Source organism: Equus przewalskii, chromosome 10 (assembly GCF_037783145.1).
Source record: "Equus przewalskii isolate Varuska chromosome 10, EquPr2, whole genome shotgun sequence".
NCBI classification, from domain to species: domain Eukaryota; kingdom Metazoa; phylum Chordata; class Mammalia; order Perissodactyla; family Equidae; genus Equus; species Equus przewalskii.
In genome coordinates this window covers 1,943,794-1,957,999 of record NC_091840.1, presented here as the reverse complement: position 1 = coordinate 1,957,999, position 14,206 = coordinate 1,943,794, and the positions used below count along the sequence as shown (strand labels likewise).

Below are 14,206 nucleotides of genomic sequence, written 5' to 3'. Positions count from 1 at the left end.
AGAGGCCTCCCCAGGGAAGCGGTGGGGCCACAGAGGTGGAAGGCAGAGGTGGCCTTAAGCAGGCAAGAGAAGAGGCAGCCATTCCAGGTCTGTCCTGTGGTTGCCAGACCCACCCTGAGGAACTCGAGTTTTGACCACCTTGTGGCCAGAATGCAGACAGGACAGCACACTGAGCTCAGGCCTGGGTCCAGGGGCGGCCCCGCCACACCCTCCATCTTCTCAGCAGCCCCCTTCATATCCTGGGCTGGATCCTCCTCCCCCAACCCCGAAAGGGCCCTTCCTGACCCCACCCTGACTCCTACCCTGGTGCCCAGTACTTCCTCTGGGGCACCAGACCCCGGCAGCCACCCAGCCCTAGGCCTGCCCTTGGGTGTTCTTGAACACCTCATACCAAACCAGACGTGCAGTCGCCAGACCCTTGCCCATGCCCTCCTCAAGTGGGAGACCCCAGCTGTCCCCGGATTTCTCTTGCCCCTCCCCATGTCCAGCCCCACCCAGGCCACCAGCCTCCACTGCATGGCCTACCCCTGCCCAGCCTCCTCGGGGCGTCTGTGGCTTCCAGGACATCCATCACCCAGGACAGGAGCCATCTTCCAAAAGCACCACCCACCAACGCCCACTCTGAGCCCTCCAAGCTGACCCCTAACTGCCCAACTGCTGGCCATTCCCCCACTCTGCCTCCATCCTCACTGTCCCCTCGGCTTGGCTCAGTCCCAGCACCCCTGGGGGTCTGAGACCCACAGCACCCAGGAACCACTTCTGGGGAGAGAGGGCAGGCCCATCAGCCTCTCCAGCCTCAGTGCCCAGTGCCTCAGTTTCCCCAGTCTACTTGGAGGGGCCACACCCTGCCGTCTGGCCCAGCAGCTACTCTGAAGATAATAGCAATCTAATCCACTAGGATGGCCATGATTTTTAATTTTTAACTTTTTTTTTTTTTTGAGGAAGATTAGCCCTGAGCTAATATCTGCTGCCAATCCCCCTCTTTTTCTTTTTGCTGAGGAAGACTGGCCCTGAGCTAACATCCGTGCCCATCTTCCTCTACTTTATATGTGGGATGCCTGCCACAGCATGGCGTGCCAAGCAATGCCACGTCCGCAGCTGGGATCTGAACCAGCGAACCCCAGGGCACTGAAGCAGAACATGTGAACTTAACTGCTGCGTCACCGGGCCGGCCCCCATGATTTTTAAAAATGGAAAATAAGTGTTGGTGAGGATGTGGAGACACCGTGAGGAAGTCTGATGGTTCCTCGCTGCGACACCACGTGATCCTGCTGACGAGGAGTGTCCAGAACTGACAAGTCCCCAGAGACAGAAAGCTAGTGGGCGGTTGGCAGGGATGAGGGGGATGTGGAGGGACTGCTGGTGGCACAGTGCATTTTTGGGGGGTGATCAGAATGTTCTGGAACTAGATAGAAGTGGTGGTTGCACAAGGCTGTGCACACACTCAATGCCCCTGCATCGTCCACTTTGGAATGCTTAATTTTACATTATGAGAACTTCACCTCAGTTGAAAAAACTTCTTAAGGGAGTAGTCTGATACCCCCGCAATGTCCGTGCCCCCGGCTGGCTCGCTGCTCTCTCCCCAGAGCCCCTCTCCGCTCTGCCACGAGGTGCCCATAGCCTTCCTCCTCCTCAGGGAGCTGCCCAAACCCTCTTGGAGCAGATGACAGGCCCGCGGGACCCCAGTGCAGCCCTGGCACGCCGCATCACCACGCAGGAGGGCCGGACGTGGGGCAGCCTGTCCAGTCTCCCTGCCACACCCCGTCCCACCCCTGAAATTCGATGGATGCTCTTTCCTATAGTCGAAGGCCAGGCTGAGAGCGGTCCCCTCTTGCAAGTCAGGACAACATGGAGGCCAGGACCCCGTCTGCACGCCCACCCCCCATACACGCCCTGTGCCCACCAACCACCAGGTGCAGCACCCTGTCCTGGCCCCCGACTCGCCCTCCCTGCCCCCTTGCAGGAGAGGAGTTCTCAGACCCCTCCCAAGGCTGAGCCACTTTGAATCCCCCCACGGGGTCAGCACTGGTGCACCCACTCCAGGCGCTGGTTGTCTGCCAGCTCCATTGCTCTGTGCAGCCCGACACCCACCCCGTGCTCCCCCACCTTGTAACGCACTTGGTCAGAGCTGGCCTTGAAGGCCACTGCCTTCCTTCCTGGCCCCGGGAGCTGCTCCATTGGCCCACAGCACCTCGCCACCCCATGTGCATGGACACCAAACACCGGTCCAACTCCCACCAGCCTGTGGTTCCAGTGGGAGTGGTCTGGACGTCCGAGGGGGCCCCCTCCCCAGCCCGGTCAGTGAGCCCTGGGCTCCGAGTGAGACAGCCACACCCCGGTATTTCCGGTGCACCAAGTTTTACACGAAGTGCCCCAGCTGTCCTGCCCAGGGCCAGCACAGCCCACGGGGGCTCATGCTCAGGGGTCACCAGCAGGCCTGGGGCGGGGCCTTGGCCGGGCATCTGAGGACATCCTGGCACCAGCTCCCTGCCCCCCGCGCCTGCCCGGTGATGCAAACAGGATCTCATGCAGGAAGGAACTGTGTAACCCAAGCAGGCATTTCGCTGAGTTAAGAGGGTGAGGCGAGTGAACAGCACTAAGGATGGTGGTCTGGTTGGCCAGGGTGTCAGGGGCCAACGTCCCGGGGGATCCCGGAATGGCTCTTCATCTGTCTTGATAACTCCACCTCCCGGCCCCCAGCTGAAGCAAGCAGCAGGATTCTGGGGGTGTGCGGGACCGGAGGTACAAGCAGGGGTCGCCCCGTACCCCACGAGTATCCTGAGGGCAGATCCAGTGCTGGGGAGCCTGTGAGGCAGAGTTTCTGGTCAAGGGTTGTCCCAAGGGCCCAGACATGGAAGTTTCTTTCTAGAGGAACAGAATTCCCAAGTGGGGACACGGTGGCCCTCACCGGGTGGAGAAAGAGAAGCCAGGTCTCAGCACCCGTGTGGCCGGGCCGGGCGCCTCCCGAGCTCGACCCAGGCCCAGCCCACCTGTCTCCTCTCACTTCTCCCCCAAGATCTCTGGGGTCAGGTGGAGAAACGGAAGGACAGGCCCAGCGACTGAAATCTGAGCCCTGACTTGTCCACAAGCGAGACTCCCAGGGGCTGGGGTAGGAGTGGCCACACACCAGCCTCCTGGCCCCAGCACACCTGCCTCCTCCTTCAGCCTCCCAGGACGAAGACCACATCTGCAGGATGCCCCCTATCCTGAGAGCTGGCACTGCATCGGGGGCAGTCACGGACCATCGGCGGTCCCAGCTGAGCCACCACCCAGGCTCTCCTCTGGCCCTGGAGGGAAACCGAGACCTACCCTCCCCATATCAGAACCCAGCTCCAGGCAGGGGTGCAGACAGACCCCATGCCCACAGCTGCCTGGCTCCACCCCCAGCAAGGGAGAGGGGCCCGAGGGGCGCCTGGGAGGGAAGCCGGTACCCCGCTGCCCCCACCTCAGAACCTTCCAAACCCCTCCACCCCAATGTTCCAGTCCCCTAATGTGCCCGGACGTATGTGGGCACCGTCAGCCTCGTGGAGGATGGTGGGTGCCGGGGGCGTGCAGGGCCGGCCCGGTGCTGGGAGGGACCGGGGTCAGGGGAGAAGGTAATTGGGACGGTCTCGCCCCCCAGGGCAGACGGGTGGGCATGAGCTGAAGGCACCATCTCCCCCAGAGAGGGAAGCTGAGTGTCCCGTGGCCAAGGAGAGGCCGCAGCTGTTGTGCCAGCTAAGGGTAACCTAGCGCCAGGCCCAGACCCGGCAAAGGCCACAGGACTCGCGGACAAACAGCTCAAAGGCACACGTGCTCATGGCCCTCCACCGGGCAGAGGGCCCACCGAGGCAACGTGGCCTTGGGCCATGTGGGTCACACCACAGGAGGGTCCTCTCCCAGACCCGGGACCTCAGGTCCGCAGAGGGCACTAGGTAGTCGGTGTGGCCATTGTCACCTCCCTCCTGCCGTCAACGTGGGTCAGGAACTAAAACGTCACCCAGAGCCTAAGAAAGGAACCCTCAGGCTCTGCATCCCGCCACCCGCAGTGGGGGCTTGGGGGGGCTTCCCCCCCAGAGCAGGGGTGGAACACACAGACACACACACACACACACACACACACATACACAGGCTTGTGCTCAAACGCACACATGCACACATGGATGCCACACATAGGCTCACACACAGACATGTTCACATACACTCCCACGTTCACATGTGCACTCACATGTTCCCACCCAGCCACACTCACACACGCATTCTCCGTCCTCACACCTGCACTCGAACACATGCATATGCACTCACACGCACAGGTATGTGCATGGTACTTGCACACCCACACATTTACACACCTACTCTCACACTCCCAGCAGTCACACACGTTTATACCCACTCGTGTGCACACACACCTCTCACACCAGGATATGTGCTCTCACACACGCACGGGCAGTGTGGTGGGGGGGGCACCCAGCCCCATCCCCTTTGTGCTGGGACCAGCATCCACTCCCCACTGGTGTCTCCCGAGTTCCCACCCGGCCAGTGCTGGACACAAACACAGGGACAGAAGGAAGTTCCCCAACTTCAGCTCTGGCCGGTGACATCCTCCTGCTGACACGTGAGAAAGCCGGGGCCTGGTCACCACCAACACCAGAGGCTCCTTGACACTTTCCCCAGTGCACTGGGGCCCAGCCCCAGGGCCAGTCCTGGGGTAGTGTGGGTGTCCAGGATGCCCCCGATCTCCAGTCCCCAGTAGTTGAGAAGCTCCCGAGGGACAGCCAGCAGGAGCGGCTTGGTGGGGTCCAGATGAGAATGGGGTGACACGGGGGCTATGGTCCCTGTGTCTCCACTCCTGGGGCCCCCCCCCGACCAACACACACTGTCCCCTCTGCACGAATGCTCCTCCCACTTGGCCTTCAGCCTCTGGCCACCTGTCCTTCAGAGACACACACACCCCTCGGCCCCTACTCCCCTGTGTGTGACGCCTCTGGAGGGCCTTCCCATTTCGTTCACCTGGGGATCCGCCCTGACGCCTGCCAGGCACCAGGTCACCTCAAGGGACCCAAGCTGGATAGATGAGTCCCTCTGTCGTGTGTAGGCCAGGGGAGCGTTGGAGGAACAGCTGGGCAGAGGCCAAGGAGCCGCCAGGCTCAGACTCACCCGAGGGAAACCCAGAGGGGCACAGCCAACCCGGGAAGGCTCTCTGAACGCACCTTGACCACAGTCAGTTTCAGACAGGACTTGAGGGCTGCTGGCCACAAGAAGGAACAGAAACCAGAATCCGACGTGCCGGCTCCCGCTCCACCCCCGGCTGTTAAGGACGGGTGGCGGGCAACCCAAGCCCAGAGCTCCCTGCCATCCTCGCCGCCAAGTTTCTGCCTGGACCCCCACAGGGGGAGGGGAGTGGGGCAAGGCTGCCCAGGAAGCAGGACAGAGGGGACAGTGCCCGGGCCAGATGCAGCCTCTGCGTGGGCAGGAATGCACCCAGGGGTCTGGGAGAAGGAGCCGGCGGTGGCCCTGCCCGCCCAGAGCAGGCCCCACCGAGGGGCCAGGACAGCTCCCTCCCAGATCCAGTGGCCCCCAGAGGCCCGAGTGCTAGTCCAGGGGTCCAAGCAGGATCATTCCTCTAGTCATTGATCCCCAGGGGCCAGAAACCACCTCTCGGACGCCTACCTCGTGCCAAAAAGATTTCAGGCAGCTTCCCGGGACAAACAGGATGGCCTACACCCTTGGTGTGCTGTAAATGCTTGACAACCGGCTCTCCGGAAAAAGGAAAGAGGTCGGTAGCAGTCCCGAAGTGTAGCGTTCTCCAGCTCCCGCGGTGCAAAGGCTCCCGCCATGGACCGTCTCAAGCTACCAGCGTGACGTCACTGTGCCCCGAGTCAGTGGTGGGAAAGACGTGCACTGTCCACCGTCGGTGCCAGCTCACCCTGCAGCCCCACGGCACCAGGCGAGCGCAACCTCCACGAAGTGAAAACTCGAGCCGTGACACACATATCTGACGAAGCGGCAGGTCCCAGGATATGTAAGTACTACCCACAAACAGAGAAGGAGGAGCACAAAGGGTATTCACAGGAGAGGACCCCAAACCTCCAGGACCCGGAAAGGCGCCCCACCGTGTGAGGCAGTGGGAAAGGCAGGCAGACGCCACGCTCCCAAGATCACTGAAGTGCAAAGGGGGACAATGCCAAGCGCTGGGGACGGGGGCTGTGAATGTCATAGCCCAGGGTGCCCACTAAAGCTGCCCCAAGACCTAGGCCCACTCCTGGTGTGCCCACAACAGGAGCAGGTGGAGAGAGAGACGGAAGACCCTGGGGGCACGATTCACTGATGTGAAACGTCCAGACAAGGTGACCCTCCAGGGACAGAAAGTGGATGGGGTTGCCCAGCGGCATAGTGGTTAAGTTCACACGCTCTGCTTCGGCAGCCCAGGGTTTGCAGGTTGGGATCCTGGACTCAGACCTAGCACCGATTGTCAAGCCACTGTGGTGGCATCCCACATAAAATAGAAGAAGACTGGCACAGATGTTAGCTCAGGGCCAATCTTCCTCACCAAGAAAAAAAAATGTAAGAAAGTGGAAGAGTGGCGACAGGGCTAGCGGGAGGAGGAATGGGGAGTGACGGCAGGTGCGTATGCGTTACTACTGGGAGGACAAGAGTGCTAAAACTGACAGTGGTGATGGTTGCACAAGTCTGAGAATAAGTAAAACACTGAAGGATATACTTTAAACAGATGAATCGTATGGTATGTGAATCATATCTCGATAAAGCTGTTAGAGAGAGAATAGAGAGAGAGACCGAGGGAGGGACTGAGCCAGGATGCTCATGGCCACACTGCGTGGAGGAGCCCAGGGCCGGGCAGAAGGTAATGTCCACCCACAGCGCAGCAGAACCTGGTGAGCTGCGCACCCGGTGGCATACCGCCAGCAGAGGGAGCGGGCTACCCCGACACACTCCACACGAGCCCACCTCAGGCGTGAGGCTGAGCGCGAGCAGCCAGCGTTTCTCCTCATGTGCTGCATCCAACGGAAAGTCGAGCCTTCTCTCCAGGAGGCTGCGAGCAAATCCTGAGTGGGTCTCACAGCTCTCGGAGCCCGACCACCTGCAGGGACCACAAGCGGCTCCACGGCTCCAGGCAGCAAACGCAGACGGGAACCACCACATCCCCTGACAAGTGACTGTCTGCCCGGTGCCATCCTGGCTGGGCCCTGAGACTGGACTGGTGGCCCCAACCAGGACTAGTGGCAGAATCTGCAGGGCCCCTTGTTCAAAATCGTTAAGAATTTCAAGTTGGCAGGAGCAGAGCACGAAGCCCTGCAGGGACTCTCCCCAGAGCCAGGCCCCCTGTGAGGACCCCCCCCCGCCGCAAGATGCACCATTCTGCTCCCCATCTCATACCAGCCTCAGTGCAGGGGTGACCTCGGCAGGGCCCAAGCCTGGGCCCCAGGTTCCCGTGTCCCTGGCTGGCCCACATGGACAGGCAGGTTGTCTCCCTGGCCAGCCCGAGGCCAGCTGGTCAGGGCTGCCCGATGCCATGTGCCCAAGCCAGTGGGTGAGTGGGAGCCGCACTCCTCTCCCTCGGGGAAAGGTGGCCTGCAGGGCCGCGCCTGGCCCTCCAGAAGCTGGCCAGCATCCTGCTGCCTCACCTCACACCCCCTGCAACAGGTGCCCCCAGCCTGGCGCTGGCTGGCCCTGCCCACTCCCACGCTGCCCCTCGCCCTGGCAGGGCCAGAGCAGGGCCAGCCTCAGGACTACAGCCCCCAGCCCGGGCCGAGGGGACAGTGTCCATCCGCCCAGAAGGCCCGTGCACTTACCCGGCTCAGGCAGCCACCTAACCCCAGAGGGACCCTCGGGAGCTGCCACCCATGCTGGGCACCCTAGCCCGGCCCCCCTGCCTTCACTCCCTCCCCGCTTCCTCCGAGGGCAGGAGGCTCCTCTGAGAGAGGCAGGCAGGCAGGTCCTGTGGCCACCTCACCTTCTTCCAGAAGCCTCTGGGGGGGTGGCTGCCCGGTTCACACAGAGGAGGGGCAGGCAGGCGTGGCCCCAGACAGTCCCCAGGGCCCAGAGCGCCCTGTAGGAGCGTGTGGGCTGCCCGAGCAGCAGACCACAAACTGGGGGACCCCTGCAGGGTCTCAGCTGTGGGCAGATACCCCATGTCAGGGCCGTGCTCCCCCCAGGGCTCCAGGGGACGATCCCACCTCTTGCGGCTCCTGGAGGCCCAGGCGTCCCTTGGCTGGGGGCTGCATCACTTGAGTCTCTGCCTCCACTGGCACACGGCCCCTCCTGCTCGCTCCCAGGTCTCCTTCCGCTTTCCCTCGTGCAGACCCCAGACACTGCATTTAGGCCCACCCTAGTCCAGCAGGACTTCATCTTCATTTATAACATCTCCCAAGACCTTCTTTGCAAACAAGGTACCGTTCTGAGGCTTCAGATGGGCTTGCATTGTAGGGGGACGCTATGCCACCACACCCCAGGAGCCCACCGAGGTGGGGAAGGTGGGGTGCAAGGAGGAGCACATTTTGCAGATGGAGGATGGGTGCATACACCCCAAGGCCATGACTGCGGGTGAAGGGGCCAGGCGCGGCCCACCCTCAGGAAAAGCTCTGTGGCCAGGTGACAGGGGCAGCCTTTGTGGGCCAACCACTGGGAGGAACAGCTCCAGGCCCCCCGAGCCTCAGGCCACCTGCTCAGGGCACAGGCGTCCCTGCCCACTGAGACTTCGGGGTGGTTACAGCTCCTGACTGAAATGAGAGCAGAGGTGGAGCTGAGGGCCAAGGGAAAGGCGGCGGGGGATCTGGTTCCCCCTCCCCAGTCATGACCTTGACCCCCACCTAGGGCAGCGAAAGTCAATGTCAGGATAGGGCTGAGGAGGTGATGACCACGCCATGGCTGGATGAAGCAGAGCCGAACAGGAGGTCGGGGGCCACAGCACAAAAGGCCCTGGGCCGGGACTAGGTGGGCCTCATGGGCTGGACCCCCAGAGACAAGGTAGCAGGAACTTCCACACATGAAAGCCAGGGGCATCAACACACCTGGTTCAAACTCACCCAAGGCCGGGGAAAGGGTGTGGCCTCGGAGGGACCAGGGTCCAGGCCAGCCCCAAGCTCAGGCTCTGCTAGACAGGAGGAGTATGGGGGCGGCCAGCCCGGGGGTGTGGGGCCAGCGGGTCAGGAGGCCATGCTCGAGGGAACTGAGCCCCAGGAGGCCCCCCCACCCACAAGGAGGTGACTGCACACTTTAAACAGTGGGCTCTGTGCCAGCAAGTGTGCACAAAGCAGGTGTGTGAGTGTTCACCTATGTGAAGGTGTATGTGTGCACGTGTGGGGTGTAGATGTGTGTGTTTACAGGAGTGTGTGTGAGCACGCGTATGTGTGGGTGTATTGTGCAAACGTAGGTGTGATGTTTACACGTGCATGATGGCATGTGAGCATATGTACATGCATGTGTGCATTCGTGTGTGTATTCACGTGCGAGTGCATGTGTGCACTTGAGTACCCGTGTGCGCGCAGCTGCACAGGTGCACGTGGGTGCAGGGCCCCGTGGGGGAGAAAGAGCCCCCATGGAGGGAAGGGCAGAGCCTGGCTTCCTGGAGAATGTGCTGGAATGCAAAGAAATTGTCTTCCCTCCCCCCATGCCCAGAGGGGATCATGACCTCCCACTACTACCCTTCCCGCGCTGGCCCACACCCCACAGACCCCCCAACAGCCACAGCTTCCACCGGGGCTGCAGAGGTCAAAGGGCACAGTCCAGGAGGGCCCGGCAGCATGTGCCCCCAGCCAGGCCCGGGCAGCAGGCAGTGAGCGTGGGCCCTCAGGCTTGAGAACCGCTGCCAGGGCGCCTCCACCAGCCAGGGAGCAGGCTCCCAGGCCCCCCCAAGCCCACTCTCAGGGTGCCCTCTCAGCCCTCAAGTCCCCCAAGTGCACCTGTGCCTGTGCCAGCTCAGACCAAGCCCGGCTGGCACACACGCCCTCCGCCTCACCCTGTCAACGCTGTCACCCTAAGGCCCGGCGTGCCCAGCCCTGCACTGGCACCGCTCACGCTCCAACACCAGTGAGCAGGCTGCCGGCTGAGGACGTGCGCCGGGCACAACGCCAGCCAAGAGCGCCTGCGGGCGGGGTCAGGGCAGGGGCTGCCTGGTCCTCCCCGAGCTTCCCCAAACTCAAGTCCCGCCCACCCGTCAACAGTGACCCCTGCCCAGAAAGCACAGCGCCCTGACCTGCTACCTGCCCAGCCCCTGCTGAGGCCAGGGGTCGCATCTGGTCAGCCGAGGCTGAAGAGGGCGAGAAGCAAGGTCAGCCCCCTGCCTTGGGGCGCTCTGGTGGGAGAGGCAACCCCGGTTGCCTTGAGGCTACACCATCCCTCCCTCCTAGTCTGGCCCAGCTGTTCCTGACCCCCACATGGCACCCCCATCACCGCTCAGTTCTTGGCTTCCATGCCCCACCTACCTGGTCTCCCCAAGGTGAGGTTTCACCTATACAGGGCTGAGTCTCAGAGAGGTTGAGTGACCAGCCCAAGGCCACACAGTGCTGACGTCATGGGACTAGGACTGCCAAGGAATCCCCACAGTCACCCACATCCTGGGGAAGAGCTGGGCCTCAGAGGAGGCAGCCCTTCCAGAGCCTCGTCGACACCGGCCCGCGTAGCCCCAGGAGCACGCACTCAGGCCTGGCCCCCTCCAGGGCCCTGGCCCGAACATATCTGAGAGGTGGGGGGGCGTTGGTTTAAATGAGGCCCCTCAGCCCCCAGGTCACACTCGAGCATGGTCCTCAAACTCAGCCCACTTCTCTTGACATAACTGCCAGCAATGCCACCCCCTCTATGGAGACTGCCACAGAATCCCAGGACGGATGCAGAGCCGACCGTGGGCAGCAAGGCCTCTCCTGGTGATGCTGTGAGGACCCTCTGCCCAGGCGCGGCCCCTCTGTCCACCCCTGCCTGTGAGCAACCACATAAACAAACTCCGAGACAGCCGTGGACATGAGTCTCTCCTGCCCTCTGGGTTTGGTGGACTCCCAGCGGGCCCCCCCCCCCCCCCGCCCCCAGATACTGCAGACCTCAGAAAGAACCATCTCTCTCCCTTAGGGGATTGAAAAAAGCCACGAAGCCACTGTGGCCTTGTCTCTGTGTCCCCCTCCCCAACGGAGTCCCGGGTTATTGAGGGTCCAGTTTTCCCCAGGCACACAACGGCACCCAGGGCCTGGTATGTGGGGGAGGAGCAGATGTTAGCGTCCTGATCCCACTTTACAGATAAGAAAGCTGAGGCTCAGAGTGAGGGCGGGCAAAGGGACTCCAGGGGGTGGGAGCAGGCTCTGAAAGCCGGGCCTTTAGTAGGGGGCAGCGAACCCAACCCCTCCTCCTCCCTGCCACCCACGTGGGGGCCAACACGGAGCCCTGCACCCCAGCCCCACAGCCTGCTACCCAGGGCAGGCCCTCCTGCCGTGCCCGCCGTGGGATACAGCTCTCCCCTTTGCTCGGCATGCAGACAGGAGACCTCCCCTGGCCTCCTGACAACTTTCTCCCCTGTAAGTCATTAAACCGACACGTTATAATTACACTGATCACACCTGTTTACCCGAACACTTGCAAGAAATGCGAAGGCCCACTGTTTCTCTAAGGTGGAGGAAGGGTCTCTGCTCCGGCCACACCTGGGTGTAGGGAGGGGTAACTGACCCCCACATGGGGCAAGTGTGGGCACCGCGAAGAGTGCAAGAGGCAGGGCATGGGGAGGCCTCCATGCTGGGTCAGTCCTGGCACCACCCCCTGCCAACAGCTCCAAGGCCGGCAGTCCTGAGGCTGGACCCCCCGCTCCCAGCAGGCTCACTGCCTGGAACGCCAGCCCAGAGCCTCCTGGCCCCCTGTCCCTAAGGGTTGTCTGGTCCTGGGGCTGCTCAGCAGGGCACCTCCAGCCCCCGCCCTCAGGGCCCAGCCAGGGCTGCAGCCGCCCGGATTCTGGGCCATCCACTAGCGACACCATGTTCTCCAAGTCCCGGGAGTTGCCTGGGAAGTCATTTCTGAGCGAGTGACACCCACACCCTAAGCCCAGCAGACAGACCTCCCGTCAGCTCCCCTCCCCCAGGAGCAAATGCCTTCAGATGGGGCCGTGCCCAGGGGACCCTACGCATTGCTTCACACACTGGCCCTCCTCCAAGGCGAGACCCAGGAGAGCCCGTCACATGGGCGCCCAGCTTTGTTTTGGCTGGATTAGCCTGTGCCAGAGGCCCAGTGACAAGTGGGTGGGACTCTGAGCCCCTGGGCCAGGGCAGGCATTTACCTCCCCCTCAGGCCAAGAGGGGGCTGGAGCTGGCCGAGGCAAGGGGAAGAAAGCCTACCACCTCCTGGTGACAGATGCAGGCCTCCAGCCACCGGGGCTCCCTCTGCCCACCCTGGCTGCGCACTGCCGCCAGGAGGCCAGGCAGCCACCGGTAAACACGCTGCCAGGGCCACCGGCCTGGCGGGGTAAGAGGTCCCCTGCAGCTGGCTTGACAGCGCCACCTCGGCCTCCCCCACTGTCCAGGGGGATCTGGGCACCCACTGAGGCCTGTCCCTTGAGCCTCTGCCCAGTGGGCTCTGTCCGGAGGGCCAGCCACTGCTCCCACCTCCCCATGCAGGCTGCCTGGTGGTGGGGCAGGGCTCCCTGGAACCGGCTCCCAGCCTGGGAAGGAGGTTCCCACGCTCAGGCTGTGGACAGCAGGGGCCAGGGTGGCCTGGGCCCCAGGGGACACTCCCACACCTTCCCAGGGCTCTCAGTCCTGGCCTCCTCCTCCCCTGGACACCTGGGACCAACCCTAGCCCTCCTGCCCCAGTTACCTGGAGGCATCCACAGAGACACAGGCTGTGCCTCCACTGCCCACCAGGCTGCCGGAGGCCTCAGCTGTACCGGCGCCAGCCCCAAGGTGTACCCACCTCCACAGATCCGGGCCTCTGGGGGACCCTGCCCGTTCCTTCTGCCGCGGGCTCCGCTCAGGGTGGGGAAAGGGTTAATTTCCATGCAAAATAGGAAACCAGTGGCTCAGGAAGCATCATGTCCGCAGTGGGGGGACGTGAAGCAGGACCGGCAGGTTTGGGGCCGCGCAGAGGGCTGGCGAGGGGCGCGGCCAGCGGACTCACCGGGGTCGAAGTGCGAGCTGAAGGCGAAGCTGGGGTTGAAGAAGGACGACGACATGGCCAGGGCCAGCAGCGCGGCGGGCATCCCCAGGCGGGCGCAGCGCTCAGGACGCCCGCGGCCCCGGCCCGCGCCGCGCCATCGCCCGAGCGGCCGCCGCAGGTGCGGAGCGCGCCCTGCCTGCCGCGCCCCCGAGCGCCCCAGCCACAGCCACCGGGCCGGCGGGGTGCGGGGTGCGGATGCGGGCGGCGGTCGGGGCCGGGGCCGGAGCGGGCGGCGGCGACAGACGAGGCGCCTCCGCCCGGCCGGCCGCGGCGCCGCGGGGCTCCGGGCTGGTGCAGTCCGAAAACACTGGCGGGAGCGCGCGCGGGGGGGGACTCCCTCCCCGGCTGGGGGGGCACGGAGACGCGAGGAGCACCAAGGCAAGTTGGGGCGCGGAGACGTTTGGGGGCACAGAGGCACGGGGGGAGCACAGAAACGCAGGATGGGAAACTCGGAGACGAGGAGGGGGGGCACGGAGGCGGGGGGAGGGGGGCGCTCGGAGGCGGAAGGTGCACGGAGTTGGGGGCACGGAGGCGGGAGGGTGCGCGGCGGCGCGGGGTAGGCACCGCGGCCCGCGGAGTACGGCGGCACACGCGGGGGTGGGCACCGTGTCACGCAGGAGGAATACGAAAGCGCGCGCAGGGTGGCCGGAGGCGCGCGCAAGGGGCCCACGCGCACGGGGCTCGGGGCCGGCACGCGGCCTGCACACGCAGGTTTGGGAGGCAGCTCGGGGTCTGGTCCCCGCGCCCTTTGGGCGGCTCCGGCCCTGGTGGGGCGGGGGGACTATTTGTGCACGAACCGCCCGCGCCTGTGCCACGCTGCGACAACCGTGCAGAAGGAGCGGCCGCCCCCGCCCGGGAGTGAACAGCGCCGGGCGTTTAGGGCGGGCGCAGCGGCGCCGGGCACCGAGGGACCGTCCCCTCCCCGCCCGCCGCGCGCCCTGCCGCGCCATCTTGCACCGATGCGGTGGCGCTGCAGGAGGGCGGGCGGGGCCGCGCAGGAGGCTGGGGACGGGCAGGCGGGGACCAAGGCCCCTTCCCCCGGCTCCCCCCCAGTGGGAGTCGGGAGAGTTACAGTGTAGCCAGA

General features: G+C 63.9%; 1 protein-coding gene and 1 long non-coding RNA gene across 3 annotated transcripts in view; both read right to left on the bottom strand.

Moving 5' to 3' along the window:
* The window catches only part of AATK (apoptosis associated tyrosine kinase), a 40,680-nt gene extending 27,215 nt beyond the window's left edge, over positions 1-13,465 (bottom strand). The window contains exon 1 of the mRNA XM_070559707.1: positions 13,084-13,465. Coding sequence (XP_070415808.1) covers positions 13,084-13,165 — 82 coding nt within the window. The 5' untranslated portion in view covers positions 13,166-13,465. The remainder of the gene's footprint in view (positions 1-13,083) is intronic.
* Positions 981-6,939, bottom strand: LOC139073800 (uncharacterized). 2 transcript variants are annotated; one of them, XR_011522815.1, is made up of 2 exons: positions 5,650-6,939; positions 981-5,227 (listed from the first exon to the last, which is right to left on the bottom strand). It is a non-coding gene; the product is annotated as an uncharacterized lncRNA (long non-coding RNA). The 2 variants fall into 2 exon arrangements; XR_011522814.1 differs by having other exon boundaries at positions 981-5,224.
* Positions 13,466-14,206: the final 741 nt, after the last annotated feature.